Source organism: Zootoca vivipara, chromosome 12 (assembly GCF_963506605.1).
Source record: "Zootoca vivipara chromosome 12, rZooViv1.1, whole genome shotgun sequence".
NCBI classification, from domain to species: Eukaryota; Metazoa; Chordata; class Lepidosauria; order Squamata; family Lacertidae; genus Zootoca; species Zootoca vivipara.
Genome location: NC_083287.1, coordinates 33470415 through 33496434, shown reverse-complemented (window position 1 = coordinate 33496434; position 26020 = coordinate 33470415). Strand labels below are relative to the sequence as shown.

At 41.7% G+C, this 26020-nt stretch overlaps 2 protein-coding genes across 2 annotated transcripts; both read left to right on the top strand.

The window, feature by feature from the left end:
* Positions 1–864: 864 nt before the first annotated feature.
* GTPBP10 (GTP binding protein 10) lies at positions 865–15530 on the top strand. The gene is made up of 10 exons (XM_035129985.2): positions 865–977; positions 1854–2047; positions 2134–2225; positions 3727–3871; positions 6974–7047; positions 7584–7636; positions 10153–10260; positions 11866–11943; positions 13723–13846; positions 14478–15530. Exons 1-10 carry the CDS (start codon positions 945–947, stop codon positions 14678–14680), a joined length of 1104 nt encoding a protein of 367 aa, XP_034985876.1. The 5' UTR covers positions 865–944; the 3' UTR covers positions 14681–15530.
* A 1263-nt stretch (positions 15531–16793) lies between these two features.
* On the top strand, positions 16794–24101 carry CLDN12 (claudin 12). The gene is made up of 3 exons (XM_060280772.1): positions 16794–16929; positions 19313–19379; positions 20958–24101. Exon 3 carries the CDS (start codon positions 20963–20965, stop codon positions 21698–21700), a length of 738 nt encoding a protein of 245 aa, XP_060136755.1. The 5' UTR covers positions 16794–16929; positions 19313–19379; positions 20958–20962; the 3' UTR covers positions 21701–24101.
* Positions 24102–26020: the final 1919 nt, after the last annotated feature.

Below are 26020 nucleotides of genomic sequence, written 5' to 3'. Positions count from 1 at the left end.
CTTGGCTGATAAAAACTAGCAGGGAGGGGACAGTTGGCTGGACCACGGAGGTGATGACTGTCTCTTGTGAGAGGGGGTGGTCTATCTCTGCCTGCTTAAAGGAGACAGTGGTAAGACCACCCTTAAGAAGCCATGACGAGATTTGGGAAATTTAAATAATTACTGACCAGTGCCAATCTTCCCTTTTTGATCAAGCTATTTGAGCAGATGGCCAGACCAGATCCAGGCACTCTTGTAGTAAATCCATTCCAATTAAGGTTTACTTGATGGGGGGGAGCTACCCATTGAGCGGCTGCGGCTCTGCTTTGCGGTGGTTCAGGTCTTACTTCCCCAGGATGAAAATTATATGTAAAGGAAAGCCAGCTAATTTATTTTGTGTTCCACACCCCGCCATCAGGATATTTTATGCAATTCTATGTGTGCAAGGTCCGTCTGCCACGTTATGACGTTTAGGATTCATTCCAGAGAGGGGTATGGAATCTGCCTCGGTCCAGCTTCCGCTGCGCTCTCGATACGCTCCTATACTGTTTTCATTCCCCGCTCCCCGAACCCGCATGTACGGAATGCACGTGTCGTGTGCCGACCCAAGAATTTCACTTCGCCTATCTGACTAATCGGATTCTAGCCCTCGAAATAAACGTGCCAGGCCTCTTTAAAAGGCAACCCTTTTGGGGCGAGGCACAAAATGTTTCACGGCGCACAGCGCCCTCGTCGCCATTTGCAGCAGCAAGAGCTGCTCAGGCGCCTCCAGGAAAACTCTGCTCCGGCACACCGCGTGGACCTTCTCTCCCCGGCCCTTCGCGGTCCCGCCTTCCCCGCCGGCCCCGCCTCCGAGCAGGCGGGCCCGTCGCGGGTCGGCGTCACTCTCCTGCGCTGCTTCCCTGGCTCTGCATGCGCCCAAGCCTCCGCTGAAGGAATCCTATTTGCGTCCGCTGGTCACCAGCATGGTGCGGCTCAGCCGAGCCCTCCTGAGGGAGGTTAGTGCGCCGCCAAAGCAGCTCTTTCCCCTCAGCCTTATGGGGCGCCGGTTCCGCTGGGCGGGGGCGGCTTAGTAGGGGCCCCGTGCACCTCTGAATATTTGGCTGCAGGGACGTGGGTCCAGTGACAAAAACTTCCCTTATCCCGATAATTAATCCTCAGTACAAAGGAAGGAAGCTCTTCAGCCCTTCTTGGATTAAATTCTTGGTGGTTATTATTATTATTATTATTATTATTAAACTTTACATAATGGCAAATTAAAAAATCTACAGTCCTGCATCCATCTTGCATATCTTTGCACCAAATTGTCATAGACAGTTTCCTTTCAGACTTCACTGTTTGCAGGTTTTTCTTTCTTTGTGCATGTCTTAGGATGGGACTATTCAGATGGGTTCTGCCTTAATTATCAGTGACACCAAGGACAGGAAGCAGGTTTAGACACCATCCCTCTATTTCAGGGATCTGGAACTTTTCGCCCTCCAGATCTTGCTGAACTACAATTCCCATCAGCCCTAGCATGCATGGCCAATGGCGTGCTTTCGAACTGCTAGATTGGCAGGAGTTGGGACCAAGCAATGGGAGTTCGAACCGCCGACCTTCTGATCAGCAAGCCCAAGAGGCTCAGTGGTTTAGACCACAGTGCCACCTGCGTCCCTGCACCTGCTGTACTTGTTCTTATATAACCTCATAGTTGTCATTTATCACTATGGGGAAAGTAAAGTACTGCATTTTGAGATGAGAACAAAGATAATGGGTGCACTAGGTCTCATTCATAGTAGCCTCACAGCGGGTTGCATCCCCTACTTTTCATAATGATTAACAAATTGCTAGTAAATATGAAATGGCAGTGTTTTAATACTTTTTTTTTCTTGCAGTATGGCAGGTTTATGGATGACCTTAGGATCTATGTGAAAGGAGGAACTGGCGGAATGGGCCATCCTCGATTAGGTGGGGAAGGTGGGAAAGGCGGTGACGTCTGGTTGGTAGCTCAAAAGAAAATGACATTGAAGAGACTTAAAGATCGATATCCAGGCAAACGGTTTGTAGCAGGAACAGGAGCCAACAGTAGGTGAGCATGTTTCATGGATTGAGAATGTGTGTGATCCAGCTTACAGCAGTCTTGTAATATATATATATATATTTGCTCCCCACAAGTCTTGCTACACTGAAAGGTGCTAAGGGAGAAGATTGTGAAGTGAATGTGCCTCAAGGAATATCTGTCACAACGGATCATGGGAAAGTGATTGGTAAGGATGTTTTAGTTTGTCATCTTTTGTTACTGTAAAGGATCAGAAAACATATCAACTGTGCACCTGGCATAGCTGTCAAGTTCTCCCTTTTTTAAAGGGAAATTCCCTTATGCTGAATAGGCTTCCTCGCGAGAAAAGGGAAAACTTGACAGCTATGGCACTTGGCAAGAATTTAGTACAATAAGCCTTCCCCTCCAACTCACCCAGAATATTTTGAAGACTGTACCTCAGATGTATTATTTTTCTGAGAGAGCAAATCATGGCTTAAATCGCAGTTCTAGCCTTGTCTACTTGGAAGAAAATATCATTGAATTTAAATTGGTTTACTCCCAGGTAGTTGGGAATAAGCTGCAATTGAGTTTAATTGGACTTACTTCTGAAGAGACATGGTTAGGATTGCACTGTCAGTTGCTGTTTACCGTGTTTCTCATATTATAAGACATGTCTTATATTTATTTTTTCCTGAAAAAAACACAGCATGGCTTATTTTCAAGGGATGTCTTATTTTTTAATTAAGTACCGGTACCTGTACAGACCACCTCCCACCGGGCCTTCGCGCGCGGCAGGCAAAGGCTGCAGCCGGGTCCTGGGGCTGCGCGTGCTGCGCGCTGAGGCTGCAGCCGGGTCCCGGGTGTCTGCGCGCAAAGGCTGCAGCCAGGTCCCGGGTGTCTGCGCGCAAAGGCTGCAGCCGGGTCCCGGGTGTCCGCGCGCGGTGCGCAAATGCTGCAGTCGGGTCTTGGGTCTGCGCGCGCTCCGGCTACAGCCAGGTTCCAGATGTCCGCGCGTGGTGCACAAAGGCTGCAGCCGGGTTTTGGGGCTGCGCGCGCTGCGCGCTGAGGCTGCAGGCAGGTCCCGGGGGTTAACGCGGCAGCAGCAACCCTTCTTTGCCACAGACCTGCTCCCACCACCCGGTACGGCTTATTTTCGAGGTATGCCTTATATTTTTCCACCTCAGGAAAATCCTGCCATGCCTTATTTTGTAGGGATGCCTTAAAATATGAGAAACACGGTACTTTCTACCGAGTCTGTGCAACAGCACAAACTTAGAATTTGGCTCGGATTTCAATAAACATTTGGCTGGCATGTGCAGGTGGTGAAGGCATAGATGCACTGGCAGACATCCAGGAACAGTTAACTGATAATTCTCAGAAGCAGTTTAATAGATTTTGATTAAGGTGGTATATTTGCCTTGATTTATGTGTGTTCACTTACAGAACCCTGTATTTCTTTTGGAAGTAAAAAGTGAAGGCAGCGTAGCCATGTTGATCATTTAAAAAAGTCGACAGCTGGGCGAGACCTTTTTCAGGACTCACCACGAAGTCTCAAAAACATTTCCCACATTTTGTGACCATTTAACCACTGTGTCCAGTGGTGCTCAGTCTCAGATGAGTGCTAAAATGTAAATGGCAAGTTGAAAGAAATGTCTGTGTCATTGGAAACAAATAGAACATTTGCAAAAAGCCATTATTTCCAAGAACTTCTGTATCTTTATTTTTAGGTGAACTTGACAGAGCAAAAGACAGATTGTTGGTGGCACGAGGAGGTGTTGGTGGATGCTTGGCGACAAATTTCTTGCCCTCCAAAGGTCAAAGGCTCATGATTCACCTTGATCTCAAACTTATAGCAGATGTTGGCTTGGTTGGGTAAGTCTTTGATCCTGAAAATTGCACTCTGGAGTCATGTTCATATTTATATATTGAAGTAAATGCCCTTGTACTAGAAATATCCATGTCTGTACTACATCCACATTAAGACATATTCAAGTTTAGGGAATGTTATTCATACAGTCAGTTATCCTTCCTCCAGATTATCCTATTGTAACTTTATTGTCATAAGGCATCAGTGCTGTTTTTCTAGAAAAAGAAGTACGAGAACTCACCATAAACAGCTCCCCCCTTCTCTTAGAATGGCAATGGCACCCACCAGAGAGGTGCCGGAACTGAGTTCCTGTGAGTTCCCCCTGGGAATAAAATCCCTGCAATGCATGATGTAATTACAGTGGTGCCTCGCTTAACGAATGCCCTGTAAGACGAATTTTTCGCTAGACGAATGGATTTTGCGATCGGAGGTTGCCTCGTAAGACGACGAAGTTTTCTATGGCTGCCGCTTCGTCTTGCGAAGCGTGGCCATAGAAAAATGAACCTCCGACTGCAAAGTCTACCGTGTAGCGAGAAGTTGCCAGGGCTTTTTGCCGCCTGCCTTCCCCTTGGCTTGGGGAAGGCAGGCGGCAAAACGCTCCACACCACTGCACTTTGGCTCCACCCCCTGGAGCCGAAGCGCGGCGGTGCAGGGGCTTTTCGCTTTCACACTGCGCTGCTTCGGCTCCAGGGGACGGAGCTGAAGTGCGGCAGGGTGAAAGCCCCCGCACAGCCGCGGGCTTTTTGCCCTCTGCCTTCCCCTTGGCTTGGGGAAGGCAGGCAGCGAAAAGCCCCCGCACCGCCGTAGTTCGGCTCTGTCAGGCGGGGGGAGGGAGAAGCGAAGGACCGATCCGATCCTCCGCTTCTCCCTCCGCCCGCCCAACAGAGCCAAATGCCTCAAGCCCCGTAGGATCCCCTTCTTCCCGCTGCTGCCAAGCGAGTCCCCGAGCTGAAGTATGGTGTGGCAGGGGTTTTCGCCATTTGCCTCCCCCTGGGGGGGAAGGCAAACGGCGAAAAGCCCCCGCTGCGGACTGGCTTGGCGGTGGCAGGAAGAAGGGGAGGAATTCTTCCCCTTCTTCCCGCCACCGCCAAGCCAGTCCCGGAGCTGAATTGCGACGTGGCGGGGGCTTTTCACCGTTTGCCTCCCCCTTAGCTCGGGGAAGGCAAACGGCAAAAAGCCCCCCCCCCCGCGCCGCAATTCGGCTCCGTCCCCCCAGGCGCTTCAGCTCGGGGAAGCAGGCAGAGAGATGGCAACAGCCCGGGAAGCTGCAGGCTGTTGCCGTCTCCCTGCCTGCTTCTCCGAGGCGTAGCGCTTCGGGGGACAGAGCCGAAGATCGGCGGGCACTGTTTGCCGGGGTTGACAAGCCCCGCAAGCAGCGCCCGCCGATCTTCATGTAACAGACGGGGCGGGGGAAAGGCGGAGGAACGATCCTCCGCTTTCCCCCCACCCCCGCCTGTCACACAACACAGATCCGAAGATCGGTGGGCGCTGTTTGCCGGGGTTGACAAGCCCCGCAAGCAGCGCCCGCCGATCTTCATGTGACAGACGGGGCGGGGGAAAGGCGGAGGAACGATCCTCCGCTTTCCCCCCACCCCCGCCTGTCACACAACACAGATCCGAAGATCGGTGGGCGCTGTTTGCCGGGGTTGACAAGCCCCGGCAAGCAGCGCCCGCCGATCTTCGTGTGACAGGCGGTGGGGAAGGCAGGCAGGCAAGAGTGCAAGCGCCTGCCTTCCCTGCCGCCAGTCCCCCGGAGCCCATAGGAACGCATTGATTAAGTTTCAATGCATTCCTATGGGAAACCGGGACTCGCTAGACGAAAAATTCGTTACACGAATTGACCCGTGGAACGAATTAATTTCGTCTAGCGAGGCACCACTGTACAGTTGCAGGTCTTGCCTGACTTCTTTCTGGTTTAATGTGTGAAGTTGAACTTTTATTCAGGCTTTGCCCAACAGCAAATGGAAGCTGTATAAGAAACTGGGGGGTGTTCAAAACAGTGTCACATAAATACTATTGCCTTTGTGATATCTGTCTATCTCTCCCACCCACTCTACTTCAAATTTCAGGGTGGTTTGTTTCCCTGCCCCCTTGTTCTAGGTGAGGTAAAGAAAGAATAATTTCTAGGGAGTCATGGAAACACCTGTGGTTTATTTTACTCAGTTGTTGAGTGAGTCTCTGAAAGCTTGTTCTTTTGATCTCAGTCTGAGTTGTGTTTTTTTTTTTTTTAAATATTTCAGTATGTACATAAGTGCTTTATCATTAGATCACAGACATGGAAAAAGATTTGAGGAACATTAGGCTGAGATACACTGAAAGTCAGACAGCATCCCTGTATACATTTCAAAGGGAGTACAGCTACTTCTGATCTAATAAAATCGTTCCTGAAGAAGTATGATAACTTTTGAAATGACTCTTGAGGGCATTGCCATTACTCCAATAGTATCTTGAAAGAGCACCCTCCCCCTATCTCATTAGTCCAATGTAAGGTATCAAAGTATTTATTCTATTACTGGTTTTTGTCCTTTTCTGGTTATAATCATTAAGAATGTGAAAACGGAGCAAATGTTTTTTCATAAATGCATATTTGCAAAATGGTGCTTAAAAGCTTAAACAGTTGCACAATGTGGAGTGTACTTCTTTTGAGACTTACCGTACTTAAAAATAAAAAGGAACCAGATTATTGGAAGGTGGGGGGAAGAATAGCAAAGCAGGGGTTTTTTTTGCCCCCCCCCCAATAACAATCCTGTCAACTCAGTCTTCCCTGTAATATAAGGTGGTTTCTTTCCATTGTGAGTATACAGCATTTAGTTCTGTTAGGGACTTATAGGAACATTGGCTAAATACATATTTGGGGCACAGATTGATTGACTTTAAGGGGGGAAATTAGCATTGAAAGGCAGCTTTTGTCCTTGGTGCTTTTTCTAGTATGTATGGAATCTATTCCACCCTCAGAGTAGCCCACTTCTAAGACGTTTCCTCTTCATTTTAAACAAAATTCACTTGAGTAAAATGCATTTTAAAAATTGGAAGTGGTTTTATTCTTCTGTCAACTACATACTGATAAGAACATTAAATAGAAATTCTTTCATTCTCCCCCCACCCAGATTTCCAAATGCAGGAAAATCCTCTTTGCTAACAAAGATTTCTCATGCTACACCTCAGATAGCAGATTATGCCTGTAAGTAATTAATTGTCCATGTATCAGTGTTTGCACCCTGATCTTAAATGTCTCTAGATCAAAGCTTGTAACAGAAACACTTTGACTCTAAGGGCCATCTTCCCCCTATCTCTGACAACAGTCTCTTGCAATGCGCTGGGACAGGCATGTGTATGTTTGTGAGACAGATCTTGAGTATGGGGAAAGGCTGTCTGTAGATGAACTACCCCTCCTGAATGAGAGCTCAGTCTTTCAACTACCAAGTTTTCAGGATATAATTGCGGAAAACTATGATACTGTCTTCAAGTGTTTTCCAGTATTTAATAAGAATTTCTCTTCAGTCAGTTTTCTATGTAACTTCTGATGTGAGCAACTTTAAATGTTTGGGAAGGACTTCTGCTATCACTGCCTGTCTAGTATTCAAGAGATTGCTTCTGAGAAAGCAAGAGTGTTCCATCTTTTGACTGAGAGTAAACAAGTGTGTTGGGCATACAAGGCAGAGGTAAAACTCCAAAGTACATCACAAAACAGGGCTCACTTTTCCTTACTTTCCACAGTTACGACGATAAAACCTGAACTTGGAACAGTCAAGTATGCTGATTTTAAACAGGTTGGTTTCCAGAAGTAAGATCTGCATTAAAGGTGTGATTGTGGAGAAATCGTTTTTTGGTTACGTTATGAGACCCCAATTTTCTTAACTTATAAACCCACACCTATACTTCCATGAGAGCAGGCTGTTAACTTGTTTTCTAAGAAACGGTGGTAGCCTGAGATGGGTCTGACATCCATGCTCCTTCAGTTTCAATATATTTCCTTCAGATGGCTTTGTCTGTCTTAAGCAATATCTGTGTCCAGATAAACAACCCTTTCAACATTGAGAGAGGCTGGACACCAAGTGTGACCCATTAGACCACTCTCAGCTTTACAATACTGTACTAAATACTGTAACATGTGGCATTACCTAAAATAATGCTCCATGTGGCATTATTTATTGCTGTTCAGCAGCTGAGAATGATCTATCTACTGTAGAGTACCAGTACTAAACATAGGCCTGTTAAAATATTTTTTAAAATTGCCTGTGTTTGTTCAGAAAGATTATTTTTTCCCAAATATGAGGTTCGTTATCCATGCTACTAAGTTTTGATGAAGAATTGAGGACTATGTTCATACATGAGTTTTCCAAACTTTTGATTGCACACAACCTAATTTTGACTTTGATGTGTAGAACTCTAGCTGGCACATGAGAGCAATCAAAGACATAAGATGAAAGCATTTTATCAAGAGGTGTTTGATGACATCAGTGCAACAACGGAGTTCACAGATGCGAAATGAGTAAAAGTGCTTTTTCTCCTTCCTGGAACCAGGGTGTAGAGGGCTTGTCTGACGATGCTTTAATCTTTCTCTAAATAAAGTGTATTACATGGATAAAAATTGTAGTATTACTGCTAAAGATTATATTTGCCCCTTGTACTTTAAAATAACTTCAAAATAACATTAAGCATCTGTACAAGACTCAAATTGCTTGGAGGGTTTGTTTGTTTTTTACAATCAAGCAGTGTATAAATTTTATGAAACGAATATATAAACAAGCATTGTAGTTTTTAGCAGCCTTTTTTTACCATAGCAGGCATAAAATTAGAATTGATGGGAAACAATTTTGATCCTTATCCCCCACCACCCAAAATGTAATATATGTCAAGTTTTGTCTTGCAAATTACTTGATAATTGCTTGATTCTTCAAAGTGCGGAACACCCTTCACTTCTCAGAATATGCGAAAATATTCCCTTGACTTCTTAGATAGCTTAGAAGATCAAGCCTGGTGTTTATTGGTAATAAGCACCCAAATGAGCATGCTGTGTTCATACAAGTAACGGTTCAAGCCCGAAGCATAGTTTGGAGGGTTACTAATGAATTGCATGCTTGCATGTTCCCTCTTCAATTGGTAAACTATGCAGTAGTGGCCTGTGCGGAGCTGTCCCCCAGTTCTGGCATCACTGCAACTTACCTGGATGAGACTTGTGGGTGGCGTTGGAGGCAGAGCTGCAGTGAAGTCAGCTTACCTGTTCCAGCCCTTTCCAAGTAAGCTGCAGAGATTGCAGGGTCAGGATGATGGCTGTGCACCACCACATGGGCTACTGCTGAAACTATGGCTAGAGTTTCCCCTCACAACCAGAATCAGAAAATATGTGTAGAAGTGGCAAACTATGGGTGGTGCTAAACAGGAGAAGGAAACGCTGCACACAAGAGAAGAGAAGGAACATGCAAGCCATGCCTCATTCACAGCCTTCCAAAACACATATTTCAGTGTGGAGGAGAAGCTTACTTTTAAATCAGATAATTCTAATGGAAACTTAGTGTTAAGGTTGGAGAAAACATTTTCAAAGGGGAAAATTTTGATCCTGCAGCAAGAATACAAACTCACTTGCTGTGGTCACGTTAGTCTGTTTTTTTCTGGGCGGGGTCAATAATTAATTGACTTGCAATTACAGTGGTGCCTTGACTTACGAATTTAATCTGTTCCGAAGACACCTTCGTAAGTCGAAAAATCCGTAAGTCGAAAAACGCCATTGGAAACTCGATTTCCCATAGGAATGCGTTGAAAATGGAAAAATTTGTAAGTCGAAAAATCCCTGTCTAAAACCACCACGGTTTTTTTCCGGATGTTGAGACATTCGTAAGCGAGTGGCCATTACCCCCATTCGGAAGTTGAAAAATTCGGTTGTCGAGTCGTTCGTAAGTCGAGGTACCACTGGACTAGTTTCTGTAAAACTGTGGGTTACATTTATGTGACTGATTAAAACTTGTATCCGGCTCATGACTGCAATACTTCATTTTGTTCTGCCCACCCCACCCCCAAAATAAAGGTTAGTTGAAGACTTATGAAGGGGGGAGTTCTGCTCCATAATGTAGTTTGGGACTAGATATATGAGGGAGTCTTCATGTAGTTTTTTCATTGTTTTAGCCAGATAACATGCCACTTTCAGTCTCTTCTAGTAGTTAAGGCTTCTTGCCTAATTCAAGCCATTGGTCTCTAATGGAGATGCTGTAACCATTTTTAAAAAATTGATGCGACCCAAATGATGATGGGATCTTTTGCAAAAGTCTAATCTTTCTTTCCCTCCTAGATCACAGTTGCTGATCTTCCAGGACTGATTGAAGGTGCACATGAAAATAAAGGAAGAGGACACAAGTTTCTGAAACATGTGGAAAGAACCAAACAGCTCCTCTTTGTTGTAAGGACATGCTGTAGCTTAGCTTTTTATTTGACATCTTTAAAGTCTGCTTTTAATTTAGGCTTTGTTTTGCCGAAGAAGTAACCTGGGGGTGCCTGTTCGTTACATTATGCCATAGCTTTGCTAATATTATAAATGAAAATTTAACATGTAACATGGATAGCTGCAAAGCTCAGTTGGTTAGTGTATGGTGCTGACATCACCAAGGTTGCAGGTTCGTTTCCCGTAAGGGACAGCTGCATACTCCTGCATTGCAGGGGGTAGATGATCCTCAGGGTCCGTTCCAACTCTGTAATTCTAAGAGAATATCTATGAGCAATCCATTTTGATGAAGAACCGCCAGATGCAGCTGTTGGGAACCAGTTCAGATTTGTCATGATTATATATTTCTACTGAAATAAATTGCTAGCCAATGTGACCTGATCTTCACCAGGTCTTCAGATGACTCGGAAAGAGCAAGCAATTGTAGGAAGCTTTGTTATACCAAGTCAGAGCATTGATACAGGGTTTCACACATGAGTCTTCCCCTGCCTTACCTGGAGATGTTGGGGATTGACCTTGGGACCTTCTTCATGCAAATCATGTGCTTTACCACTGTGGTATATTCTTTTCCCTTTGTAGTAAATTCATCACATAGCTAGTAAATGGAAATGGGGATATTTGGGGTGTGGTTGGGGAAACCTCAGGCCTATGAGTAGTTTGTGGGGACACACACACACATTAGTCCATGACCTTCCGTCACATGATAATCAGGTGTTGGACTGGAATGCCTTTCCAGTTCGGGACTTTTTGAATTTGGCACCCTCTTCTGTTGCCTTGCTTAGCAACAGAAAAAGCTGCCAAATTTGGAAAGTGCCAAATTCAAGCTGCAAAGGAACAAAGGAAGACTCTGCGCTCCCACTGCTTCCTTTGCAGTTTTGGCAAGTAAATTTTAGCAACATCAAGAAACTGGTTCGGTTTTGGATCCCCACCCCTGATCTTGAATAAGCCAAAAGCAACATCAAGCTTGCTATGGAATGCATATATAGTGACAGTAATTTATGTTGGCTTCTGTCTGTCTCGACAGACAGTGGAGTGTGCCTGTGGGGGATGAAGTCAAACTTCCGTGTTAGCAGCACCGAAGCAACCTCCCTGGGGGTTTGTATGGAGGTCCTGGGGTGTCCAGATGACAAGACCCCACCTCTCTCAGCCTTGCTGGTGTGGTCCCAAGGAAAACACAGCAATATGTTTGGCACCAGCTTGACTGCGGGAGTTGCCAGAAGGAAGCATACAAGATGCCACCTAAATGTCTTAGGGACTCCACTCCTGATTTGTGTAGGGTTTATTCCTTAGCCTCCTCTTTTCCCAAAGATATCTCGCAAGGCAGCGGAGGAGAGACAGTAATAGAACACATAAAACTAAGCAAACAGATTGTTTCTGTGAATTGGAAACTGTTCAGATATACAGTAGCAGAAAGGATGCTACCGGGTATTGGGGGGGTTGTTTTGTGTATAACAGCCACCTCACTGCCATCACTCCCACGCTGCTTGTCATCTTCATGGTCTCTTGGAAAGTGAAGAATAATAATGTGAGAAAGCATTTTTAAAAAATATGTCGATCTTTCAGGTTGATGTAGCTGGGTTTCAGCTTTCTCCTACAAACCCATTCAGAACAGCCTTTGAAACTGTAATACTACTTGCAAAGGTAAGTGTACTGATTCTTTTATATACAGGCATGATTTGTGCATATTACTACATGCATGTTCTGACATGAGAGACCTAATTAAGATTTGATTTGAAATATTTACTTGAATGGCACACCTATTAAAGCTACAAACTTGATAACTGTATCCAAGTTCTAGTTACAGGTAGGTAGCCATGTTGGTCTGGTATAGTCAAAACAAACTAAAAAATTCCTTCCAGTAGCACCTTAGAGACCAACTAAGTTTGTCATTGGTAGGAGCTTTCATGTGCATGCACAAGGTGCTACTGGAAGGAATTTTTTTTTATTTTGTATCCAAGTTGTTTATGATTTGGAAGTTTCCAAATACTTCTAGGGAGAGCTGCTAACATAGTGTTTGACACTTTGGTCTTCACTAACTCCATTTTCATCTGTATGGTGGAAATTTCTCAGGTTCAGAAGGCAGTGAGAAGTCAAGCAGTTTAATCTTCAAGATTGCTTCCTGTTATCAAATACAAAACACGTAGCTAACAAAATTTGTGATGTGGATTAACAGTTGTGAAATCCAGTTGTACTATCTTTTAGGAATTTATACTGAGAGGCTCATGTGCTCCCAAGTGTACACTTTCACATTTATATTTGCTTCATGTGCTTATTCCACATGAGAATATTCACCGGACAGCTATGGTTTGATTTATTATATTTCTATGCTGCTTTTCATTCAAAGGAATCCCAAAGTGGCTTAGAAACAACATATAATAACGTGATAGAACATAATAAAACATCACAAATACAACATAAATAATATAGAATAATTAACAAATAATCAGTGAAACAATTACAACCTATAAAGCTCCGTTAACAAAACAACTAAAAAAATCAGCTAAACATCTAAATCAAAGCAAGTTATATGATTAATAACTCACTGCAGCATTTATAATCTAGAAAACAATATTAACAACATCAACAAAATAGCAGTCAGAAATAAAATAAGCACTGTTAAGTTCATACACGCACTCCACACACCCATGACTCATACTTTTTTTACTCTATTCAGCTCATTAAAACTATGTGTACACATAATGCCCATGGCAACGACTCCCTTCTGAAGGTTCCTCAGTGGCCCCCGCCCTATGGAACGCCCTATCCCATTAGATGTCAAAGAGATAAACAACTATCTGATGTTTAGAAGACAGCCCTGTTTAGGGAAGTTTTTAATTACTGATGTTTTAATGTATTTTTAATCTTTGTTGGAGGCCGCCCAGAGTGGCTGGGGAAACTCAGCCAGATGGGCGGGGTATAAATAAATTATTATTATTATTATTATTATTATTATTATTATTATTATTATTATTATTATTCCTCGGGCTGGAGGTAGGGCAGCACAGATGAAATCAACTACCCCCTGATGGCAAGCAGAGTCTTTCTCCCCTCACAGTTCTTCCTCTGGAAACAGCTCCATTAGGAAGCCATCTAGGACAGGAGGGAGAAGCCAGTCACGTGATGCAGTCACGTCTTCTATTTAAATTGTGGTTGTGTGTTATTATTGTGTACACATGGTAGACGGTAGTAATCAGTAATGTGTGAAAGGTTAAATGTACCTTCATTGCTCCGCTTGATTTTGCCTCTAAGCCTGCTCACCCCTGTCATGTGGTCTTGAAAGGCTGTTTAAAAGGGAATGTGGCCCTGCTTTAGTTTGCATATGTATTGTGTAGTAATTAAGAGTTAAATGAAATGGCTTGTATAAAGCCAAATACTTTCAATGGCAATATTTTACAAATGGAAACTGGACTTATGTCGCAGGAGCTGGAACTATATAAAGAAGAACTTCGAACTAAATCTGCACTTCTGGCTGTTAATAAAATGGATTTGCCCAATGCGCGAGAAAAATTAAATGAGTTTATGGAACAGCTGCGGAATCCTCAAGGTGAGATACTTACTGTGCAGCTCCTTTTTTAAGATAACATATTCACATATCTTTGGTATGTAGCAAGTAGTGAGTTTTCATTACTGCAAAAGAAGAAACATTTTTCAGTATATTGGTTGTATTTTAAAGTAAAATACATTATAACCAAGCTATGTTGTCTTTCATACTAGCCTAGAACTGTAATGATGCTAAAATGCTAGTGTCATAGAATTGTAGAGTTGAAAGGAACTGTGAGAGTCAATCTAGTCCGGCCCCCTGCAATGCAGGAATATTTCACCCAATGTGGGGCTTGAACCCATAACCCTGAGGTTAAGAGACTCATGCTCTACCAACTGAGCTATCCAGCAGATAAGAGCCTTAGAAGAAGAATGGAATGCAAGCCAGTCATCTCTTCTGTCAGTAAATGCAGTTAAGAAGTCTTCTGGGCCAACAGCCACATCTGTTGTCCTCTTCTAACATCTTGGCACAGTCCAAAAACCAAGTACCATGACTTCCTTGGATTGGAATATCTTCAAACAACTCTGCTACTGCTATTACATCATGCATGTATTTAACTGATACCCATCCATAGCAAATTTTATACTGCCTTTATACTATGTATAGTAACTCTAATTATATATATATATTTCAGATTATATGCACACTCTTCCAAAAAATATGATTCCAGAAGTCACTGTCAACTTCAAAGAGATCATCCCTATATCTGCACACTCTGGTGAAGGAATTGAAGAACTGATCATGTGCTTAAGAAAAGTACTAGATGAAGAATCTGAGAAGAAGATTGAAGATTATCAGAACCAGCAGCTTCGTGCACTGAGGAGCTCAGAAATATAGCAGTTTCTTAACACACACAAACTATTATATGATATTAAGACATGAATCTTTGCAGGCCTCTGAACACAACTGAGTTTGTGGCAAGTCACACTCTTTCAGGTCAACCATTTCAAAAAGAAAAGAGTATGTTATTTTCCAGTTTCTGTAAAATACAGAAAAGTGTATCATGATCTTTTACAACAAGTCTTCAAGTTGCACAAACCTCTTAATTGTAGAATATATTTCAAAAAATGTAAATAAACATGTAATTTTATATAAAGATGTAATAAGGTATTATTTTTGTTATCGTTTACTAGAGATTTCAAGAGTGGCATCCTTGAATCAGTGGAAGAGAAGAACGTATAAAACTACATGTGTTCGCTTTCCTGAAATATTTTGGGCAGAAATATTTAAAATCACTAATAAAGTGATTTATCAGTAGCAGTGATAAATTGAAGCATGGCAGTGACATAGTCTCTATCCTGGATGCCCCAAATATGAACAGAGGAAAAGAGAAGAGACAAAAGAGTTAGACAACAGTGGCAAAAGTGGGGTCCGGAAATTAACATAGTGGCTGGCAAAGAATGCCTTCTGGTGGATCAGACAATGTTTGTCACTTCTACAGCCATAGATAATCCAAAATAAACAAAACTCAAATTTTGCACTACGGAATTATACATTCTTGATCAGAATAAATTATATCTCCCTAAATTAAACTGAACTCGCCTCTTTTGAGCAGGGACACTAAAAATGGTTGATTAGAGATGGCTGCAACTGAATTGGAAAGGAAGCAAAGGCCACTGATTCTTCCCACATAATCAGATCAGCTTTGGGATGGCTTCCTAATAGGGTCCTGAATAATCTGCTGCAATGATGCCCCAGGAATAAATAGCACTGGTCCTGGTTCCCCCCCAGCTTCTTTGCACATCACCTAATGTGGCTGCTACCAACCTTCACATTAAAAATAAACAGATCACAGGAAAATGAGGCTTTTAAAGCAACAACAATGAAACCATGTTTGGAATGCTGTGGTGTATAATATATATGAAAGCTAGCAGCTGGGTTCCAAAGGATTATATCAAGTGAAATTCTACTTGTGTGGGTGTAAGATTGTACTGTAGGGTGGGAATTATTGTTAGTACAATAATAAATTTATTACTTATACTGGGTTGCCCCAGCCACTCTGGGTGGCTTCCAACATATCCTCTCTCTTCTCTCTCCCACCCGTTAAATTGTATCAGAAACAGCTTGGGAGGGGGATTCTGGCGGGCATAATAACCCCACATCCCCTTGGAATGTGCTTAGCTGGTTATGTCGTGCTTTGGAATTTGGCTGCTATTTTGCTGCTTCAGATTTTAGTTTCCAGGTTAGACTCACAGGTGGATACTGATAGCCAGGTCTTAAAAGCTGCCTTCTCAAAATGCTGTAGCTGAGACTTTTTAAGGAAACACAGTTTTGAGATCAGGCATCCATTATTATGCTTTAGGGGAAAGTTGGACATGCAGTTCTTAAAAAGAGAGGCAGAGAATACAGGTGAAACTAGGAAAATTAGAATACTGTATTGTCGAAATATGCATTTACTTCAGTAATGCAACTTATTATTTTTTATTTTCCTTTTAATTTTTACAAATGCTTTCGTTTGGAAATTCCACAGTAATAAAACAAATGGTTACAATTATACAAAAATAAACATCGTTATTACATTTCATTAATTACATTCCATTTATAATTGACCCGCCTAATGACAAATAATTACAATTAAGGCTTGACATATCTTGCTTTGCATGTCATGCATCTCATATGTTGGTTTTAAGTTGTGTTACTGAAATAAATGCAGTTTTCGACGATATTCTAATTTTCCGAGTTTCACCTGTACTGTATATACATTGCGCAGCAGCCGGCATATTCAAAAGGGTAAGAGAAAACTGATAACCAAGAAGCCTCTGAAGAGATGCAGTGTCCTATTCCAGCATCAGTTCCTTTCCAGTAACGCGTGATGGAGCTGGAGAAAACAACTTGAAATACATTCAGAAAGAGGAAGCACCCGGAACAATAGAGTAGGAAGAGTGATCCCTGGGAATTGTAGTCTTTAGAGAGGAAGGTGAAACGAAGAGCATTGCAGGCGGAGACTACAATCCCAGAAGCCTTTGGGCACACCTGGAAAAGGCAGCCGCTTCCTGAAAAGCCGATACTGGGAATCCTTAGCGTTAACAAGAGGGGGAAGAGAAACTGGATGCTTGAAAATTAAGTCCCTCGAGCGTGGGAAGGGGGTGAGTACGATGGAGACAGGCTCTCCTTCTGCATTTATTTATATGTGAGCCATTGCTTCTTCCAGAGATGCTGGTTTTCATTTGAATCATACGTCACTACGGACCGGTAAGGTGTAATTTCCATTGAAATAGATGGGATTTACTTCGGAGTAGATGTATTTTAACAGCACAGTCCTATGCATATCTGCTCAGAAGGAAGTCTCAGTGAGTTCAATGGGGCTTACCCCCAGATAAGTATTAGAATACACCCTAAAGATCGACGGCATCAAGATATAAACACCTGGCGTGAAATATTGCCTTTAAAAATAAATGTATGAATTGGTTCTTCTCTGATACTCTGGTTTGGGGTGAACGCTCGAACATGGGGCGATCAATAGGAGATTCCGGGCAGCGCAAAGGAAGTGGTTCTTCAAACAACCCATAGTTATTTTGTGGGATCTGCTGCAGCCTGTTTGATATGGTGATGGCTTCTATCTCAGATTGTTTTAAAGGGGGATCAGAAATATTCATGGAAGAAAAAATTACCAGTGGCTGCTATTCATGGTGGCTACATGCAGCCCTCAGGTTTTTGAGTCTGTATGCCTCACCAATTGCTGGGAATCACAAAAGGGGAGAGTTCTCGTGTCCTGCTTGTGCTTAGTGTTTGATCACTGTGGACACTCAATTGAACAGACCTTTGTTCTGATCCAGGTGGTCTTACTTTTTCTTCTTACTTATTTCAAATGGTTTGATACTTATTATGCCCTGAGTCACAGTTTAGCCCACACGCTGGGGCTTGCTTGTGAGTTGTTCCATCTCTTTAGTCATCATTAGTAACACAAGAAAAGTGACTGTCTTTTTATAGTTTCTGTAGAGTGTTTTTGAAGGTTTCAAAACAGTGATTACAATTGGCTTCTCACCTTCCTTGAGTGTGATAACCCATAATTGAAGGTGACAGTTCAGATGCTGGCCACAGTAAAACAAGTATAAACAGCACGTTATGTTCAAATACTCTTATCACAAGTGTTGACCCAGTTATTGGCATGTTCATGCTGCACATAAATGAATGAATGCTCATCATTTGTGGTTCAAATTGATCTTGCATCCTTTTAATTATGAACTATGGTGATTAAGGGACACGGGTGGTGCAGTGGGGTGCGACAGGGTGAGCTCCTGTTGCTCGGTCCCAGCTCCTGCCAACCTAGCAGTTCAAAAGCACGTCAAAAGTGCAAGTAAATAAATAGGTACCGCTACAGCGGGAAGATAAACAGCATTTCCGTGTGCTGCTCTGGTTCGCCAGAAGCGGCTTTGTCATGCTGGCCACATAACCTGAAAGCTGTACGCCGGCTCCCTCGGCCAGTAAAGCGAGATGAGCGCCGCAACCTCAGAGTCAGTCATGACTGGACCTAATAGTCGGGGGTCCCTTTACCTTTATGGTGATTAAACCCAAGCTCAGCTTGTAAATCCTTCCCCAGCATTGAAGGGATGGGAAAAAACTTCACCAGTTGCATTTCTTCTTGTGTAACTGTTAGAGATGCATGAACCTTGCCAGATAAAGATTGGCAACTGTACTATGTTTTTACAAGTTGATATTAAGCATTGCCTTTTCATCTTTAAGGTTAGATCTCACATGCAGAGGGTAGCAGGCTGTACCATATCCACATTGAAGTGCATGTCTGCAGTGCATATATGCAACAGTCCACGCAGTCAGGAATGCTGAAGAAATATGGTTTCTGATCACCTGGAGTGTTGCCTACATGTGTATGAGAAGCACAGCGTAGATGTGAAAATGACCACCTTGGTCTGCAGCCTCCCTCTGTACATAACTGACTTGCACATGCAGAAGATCCGAGCCAGGCTTGTATCTCATTAAAAAGTATTACTCATCTATACAACACTTTTGGGTGCAGAGTGTTCTGCAATACTGTCATGTGCCCTTAGGATAGGTATTGAGGAGCAAAGGTGGAAAAATAGCAATTAATAATTCAAACATTTTTTTCTCTTTTGACAACTCATAGAAAGAAATGTAACACTATCTTAGTTTGGGGAGAGTTGAGTATGAAGATGTGTTTATGGAACTCCTTCCTACAGGCTTAGCACTTTGGGAAGTTCTTCCTTCCGTGAGGTCACCTATTACTGAATATTCCCCTATGTAAAAAACTGGTATAGTATTGTGCAATAAGGGGAGCTTTGGATCTTGGGAAGCTGGCTCCATCTACGTTACGCTGAAGAATTCATCTTGGCTCCTGTTCCTTCTGTCCAATCTCTATAGGAGTGATTCACTCCTGTTTTAATTGTAATGATAATGAAGGGTTTTGAAGTGCTTTATGAAATGGAAGACTAGTTTGTTGTATCTGTTGTAGTTGTATTTTCTCCAGAATTAATTTGTTGTTTCCCCCCCTAGAACTATTAGAATTGTTCTACTACTTGCAAGAGTTCTGCTGTTATTCTGGATTTGGTTAAATCTCTTGGTAAGTTTGTTCTTCTAAGCCAGGCATCCCCAAACTGCAGCCCTCCAGATGTTTTGGCCTACAACTCCCATGATCCCTAGCTAACAGGACCAGTGGTCAGGGATGATGGGAATTGTAGTCCAAAACATCTGGAGGGTCGAAGTTTGGGGATGGCTGTTCTAATCCTTTAGAACAGGGGTTCCCAAACTGGTCTATTTTTTTGAAAAACTTTTTATTTGATTTTTCCAATACAAAATAAAATAAAATTAAAATCCAACTACAGTACATATCCATTTACTGTAGAGAGATTTCTCTGAATCTCAGGATTTCCCCCCACCCATTCCCTGGAGCCCTGATTTAAATATTTAAAACTGCATCTTCTTCCAAACTCTAACTTTTATATCAATCCATATTGTTCATGGGAATGGTTACACCACAAGTTAAATCTGGTTGAGTTTCAGTCATGTGGTCTGTGGCAGTCTGTGGATTTCTGACTGAAGATGGGAGATGACATATCAATCACCTTAAATATTTGTGGTGATTTTTATTTGTACAGTATTGCTTATTTTATGTTGTATGCATTGTATTGTATTTTTATTACAAGTTGAATTCTGTGGACTGCAATAAAATACACAATATAAAAAAGAAGAAGCAGATACAAATACAATTAAAAATCAAACAACATCTAGCACAGACATCCCCAAACTCTGGCCCTCCAGATGTTTTGGACTACAATTCCCATCATCCCTGACCGCTGGTGGTCTTAGCTAGAGATCATGGGAGTTGTAGGCCAAAACATCTGGAGGGCCGCAGTTTGGGGATGCCTGATCTAGCACAATGGCTACACCAGGCAGGAAAATAATTGTCGCCCACCAATACCCTCAGCAAATTTCAAATGGTCCACGAGCGGAAAATGTTTGGGAAATGCTGCTTTAGAAAAGAGCTTCTCCCAACATGCAATTGAAGGCATATTAAGACATTAATCTCTGATCATACATAATAAGTGCTGGTGTCTATAAAGACTTATTCTCAGCTTAGATCTTTATCAACCTAATTTGATCCTTATCAGTATGCAAAACTCCATATTACGGTTGCAGGGTCCCTCCCCTCTTCACACACATTATTAAATAAGCATGAAACCTAGCTATAACCTAACTATAGCTAAATAGTTTGGTGAAAACCTAGGGGAATGACAGACAAGGTACACTGGATTCCCTTTGCTATACCAGCTATGCCTGCTGTTTTTTATTTACCTCAAAGTAGCTTCTGGTTCCGATAAAAGTATTATTTAATAAGAGTGGCCCATTGGAGCAGAGCCTCCTGCACAACCCAAGCTCCAATGTGCATTCTTCAGATTTCAGTTTAATTTATATTTCAAGACTGTCAGTCATTTCTCCCTTATTATGGTGAAAAAATGGGTCGATCAGAATATTTCTTTACTATTTATTTATCTCATACAATTTATAGACTCATTGATTATGATTCTTTTTAAAACTATCACAGTGGTTTACGAACAGAATAAAACAATAAAATTATCGCAAAAGCAGCTCTTCAGATAATAAATCTTGATGACTTAGGAAAGGTTTTTTTCCCCCCCAGGGAAGATGGGTTGCCGTGATGTCCATGCCGCGACAGTCCTCGCCTTCCTTTCTGGTACAGCTGCCTTATCTGGACTTATTGCCGCGGCTCTGCTGCCTAACTGGAGACAGATGCGACTCTTCACCTATAACAAGAATGAAAAGAATGTCACCGTGTACACTGGGCTCTGGATTAAGTGTGTTCGTTTTGATGGCAGCAAAGACTGCGTCATCTACGACACTGAGTGGTACACAGCAGTTGACCAGCTGGATTTACGCGTCCTCCAGTTTGCTCTCCCCATAAGCATGTTAACCACTGTCTTGGCTCTGTTTCTCTGTTTGATTGGCATGTGCAATACCGCCTTCATAACCACTGTCCCCAACATCAAGCAGGCCAGATGTCTCATAAACAGTGCGGGCTGCCATCTTGTGGCCGGCCTCTTCTTCCTTCTTGCATGTGTCATTTGCCTGACGCCATCGATCTGGGTCATCTTTCATAACCAAGAACTGAACAAGAAATACGAACCAGTTTTTTCCTTTGACATCTCCGTGTTTATTGCCATTGCCAGTGCAGGAGGCTTGTTGTTTACAGCCATCCTCTTATTCCTTTGGTACTGTGCATGCAAAACGCTTCCTTCCCCTTTCTGGCAGCCTCTGTATCCTCATGCGCCCAGTGTGCATAGTTATACCTCCCAACCTTATTCTGCACGGTCACGCCACTCTGCCATTGAAATTGACATTCCTGTTGTTACACACACTTCCTAAATGATAAGCTGGAGAAGCCAAACACCTGCTCGTTCTCTCCTTCGCCAAGGCACTGCAGCCGAAGTGTTTCCCCATTCCCTCGAAGACATCTAAAAATGTTTTACAAGGCTAGGTGGGAAAAAAATTGCTATTGTAACTTGATAGCTTTTCCAATTTCTCTATCTAGGAATACTGCAGAGATAGGAATGTAGTTAGGTAAGTGAGCCATAATATTATAGAATTCTACTTGTTTTGGTATTGCAGCTGTTCACAAGTTTCTAGTTCTCATTAAAATTGGTGGTGTGTGAATTCATAGGTAAATTAAAGACTGGGACCTTTTTGCTTTTTATATTTTGAACTACGGTAGTTTCTTCCATGAATTGTACTACTGTACTGAAAAAACATGCCTGCTGGTGTTTGTAACCCAGTGGAACTTTCGTTTTTAAGTACTTATTGTCAGTCCAAATTTTTACCTAATTCAAAAATGACTGGGGTCTAACAATGTTTACCGATAGCCATTTTGTTTTGTTTTTTTGCTTATTTAGAAACATTTGTTTTGTTTAATTATTAAAAGAATCACCTTTAAATAAAAAGAAATATGTATATAAGCAGCATTATTCAATATAATAAAAACTGAAAGCAAAAAGTGAACATCAACAATATTTGTGACTTTCCAGAAATTTACACCTAATCTAAAACAACCAGATTTTAATAAGACCATTCAAAGATAGCCATTTTGTACTTTCTGAAAATGATAAACTTAGGGATTTTGATGATTCATTGTAATAATTTCCCCCATTGCAATAGCATAGCCTGCATTTGCTTTTAGGTTTAGGTGATATTTTTTAAAGGCTACATCTTTCTCTTTTTAAACATAAGAGGTGACCAGAATCCATTTACAATTAAATTTTACGCAGTACAATACTGATAATTCAAATAGTCTCGGAATTATCTAAAGTTCACCATTACTAGAAATCTATATTAATAGGTCTCCTCTGCACTAGACATTTAAAGCAGGATCGAGGTCTCCCAACAACTCTCAACACCTTTAACAAACTACAGTTCCCTTCAGGAGGAAGCCATGACTCTTTAAACTGGAGTGATACCGCTTTAAATAGGGCCATAGAATGCTGTTTTATTTTCATATATAGTTATATTGGGCTTTCTGGGTTATTTATTTATAACAAGGATTTTTGGATGACCAAAATTCCTGTTGCTGTAACTTTTTTAAAAATCTGAATTATTTTAAACACCTTATAAGTTTGAATGAAATCTGCTGCACTGTATTCATTGTCTGCTTAGCAATGCCCTTTGAGCTTTAGACTTTGTTACTGAACTAGGATTATTTTTTTGGTTTGCTGTACTGTATTGAAAATGGGCCCCTGAATGCCAGTTTCAGAGTTAATTGTAGCGCTAGTGATTTCACAGTATTTTTATATAAATAATTTTGAAGATGAGATTATTGTTAGAGGCAGTGTTTGACTTGACTTTTTTTAAAGGACATCTGGTGCTGTAGCTTTTCATGTAGGTCAGACTTCTACATCTCTGACCTTGGTCTTTCCCCCTATCCATTAGGAATCAGGTATTTGGCCTGTATTCAGGTAATTTTTTCCCATTTGCTGGTATTTATGCCTTTTGAATAATGAAAAAATACTAGCAGGTTTGAGCTATCAAGGTTTGTTTTAAGTATTCAGAATTATGGAGCATGTAGTTTGATCTATTTTTTTAAAAATAATAATCCACAAATGGTTCTGAACATACTCTGGAATCCAAGCCTTTACTCATTTGTTTTAGCTGAGTTAGGCAAGTGTAAAAAATATGATCAAAACAAAGCACTTATCAACATTCCATTTATAGAGAGAATTTTTCACCTTTTGAACTGGGTGCCTGCAAAAAAATCTCTTTTTCTTTAAGCAGCAGAAGCTTAAGCTGAAGAAAACTCAGGATCTCGTTTTACAATTTGCATTCCTCAAAACCCACTTTCTGCGATGTGTTCCATATTGATGCTTACTGTGATTAAAATTTTAGGTAGATCAATCCCAAGTCACAGGAGAGTTTTTGTTTTGATTCAAAGATTCACTGAAACATGTCTACTTTGAAGTCTATGGGGATTAGGAACAGCAGTGTCCTATTGATTTGTTTACAGGTAGAAATTGAAAGCTTTGATAAGTGCTTTGCAGTTGCACTATGTAAAAATTCACCATGTGTGGTGAATTCAGTTTGCTTCAAACATTCACCGCTCATGTGATTGATGAATTCCCAAAGTATGAGGCAGGCCTTAACTTTTATGTACAGTTGTTGACAGAGGTATAATATCAATGATGCTAGAAAATGAAATATTTGCTTTCCCTTTTCCTTTCCTTTTCAGAGGTTATATATCCACTTGCTTGTTTTGTTGAAGATCCTGTGATTCTTTCATAGGCATTTTGAAATTTATAAATGTGCTGTGCAGCTTTCGTTGTCTTCCCTTCCTTCCAATGTACCAGTTCTTGATTTAACACTGATTTGTGTCCAATGATGTGCAAGTGGAAGGCAGCTTGAAGAACCAAACTTCCTTCCACTGAAGCCCCCTTGACTCTTAAAAAGCCTCTCCAGATGATCAGCATGGGTTGTGCCACCCAGAACGGCAAATTACCTAAAAGCAGACACAGGAATCTTGCTCCAGTAGAGCTCCACTGAGTGAAAGATTTCTCTGTCTGATTTCATATGATTCCTGCTTTCTGCTGCAGTTCTGTGAGATGCAGCCAAAATCAACACCTTATGCTATATCTAAAGTTTCAATCAGCAAAAGAAGGGTGGCAGCCTCCACTCTGCATGAATGATGCTGAGAGCTTCAAATGATAGTACTACATGGTTCAGTCATAATTCTATATGTGGTCCTTTTGTTTTAAAGCCATCTGCTACAGAAACTTAGTCTAGATGTTTGTATTTTCAAACTGGTAACTTTATTTTAGTTTTGTGTTGTGTGCTTGCCTTAACGTTTTCTTTTTGACTGGTACTATTTATTGGTGCTACGAGCCAAATGTATTAGCTGTTGTCCATTATCCTTTAAAGACAAGGTTACCCAAAAATGCATACCTATTAAAAATTATGATCCTGCTTCTGTATGCAAAAGCCAGTGGGTTTTATTTTAATTGTTGTAAGCTGTCTCTTAAACTTTGATCTTGTTTAGCTTGTACCAAGAGAAAAATGTGAATTTCAATATTTGTTACAGAAAACAAATTTTCCATCTCTGTTCTTGTGTTCTGCATGAATATTTATCCATTTCTTCAGGGTTGCCTAATATAGAATTATCCTTTTGGCATTTAGTTATGTTTGCTTATGGTTTACATTTTTTTTGTAAAAGAAAGTATGTATTTTTAATTATAAATGGTATTGTGCAACTGTGGCTTATTTCTATAGCTAGTTTTGAATATTGATCAGTTCAGAGAGCATAAAAGCTCAGGGCTCTCTAGTACAATGAACTGCTTGATTGCCCTCTAAGCAAACTTCAGTAACTAACTGTACACATTTACTGGGAAGTAAGCCTAAATAAGATGAATGGGACACATCCAGTTAATTGAGCAGATCTAAGATTTTACTACAAAGGAACATATTTACAGTGAGGACAAACATTATAAATGAGGTGGCAGTATTCTGAACCCACACCTGCAGTCTTGAAGAGGGATCCCAGGAACTGAAATGTGTAGTCCAGCATGTTTGTTGAGATGTCTCCTTCCATTACTATGAGGGTAAAAATGGGTGGGAATAGAAGGAATTTGTGGGAAATAATGTGTCTATGGTCGGGGGGGGGGATGTTTGATCTCAGATCTCTAAAGTTCACATAAGAACAGGACTATCTCTGCACACAAAGCATGTCCTACTCATTGGTCACTGGTGTACAAATAATATACAGTAAGCCCGCAACTTACCATATGTGGCAATTACATTCAGGGAATCGTGCCAAAAGCCAAAACACTGTATAGACCAGGCACCCCCAAACTTCGGCCCTCCAGATGTTTTGGACTACAATTCCCATCTTCTCCGACCACTGGTCGTGTTAGCTAGGGATCATGGAAGTTGTAGGCCAAAACATCTGGAGGGTCGCAGTTTGGAGATGCCTGGTATAGACAAACACATTGGCTGCAATGGTGGGTGGCATTGCCAAAGCCTCCCCCCCTGGACATCTACCTCCTTTCCATCCTTTATTATTCATGCCAAGCGCTGAATGCGCACAAGTTAAGTGCACATTAAGTTGCAACTTGGAAGTAAGTCATAGTGAGGGATTTCAGCCTTTAAAAAAACTAGTAACACTCACCCTTCAGTTTTATGAAATGCATGTGACATTTCTTGTCAATGCTT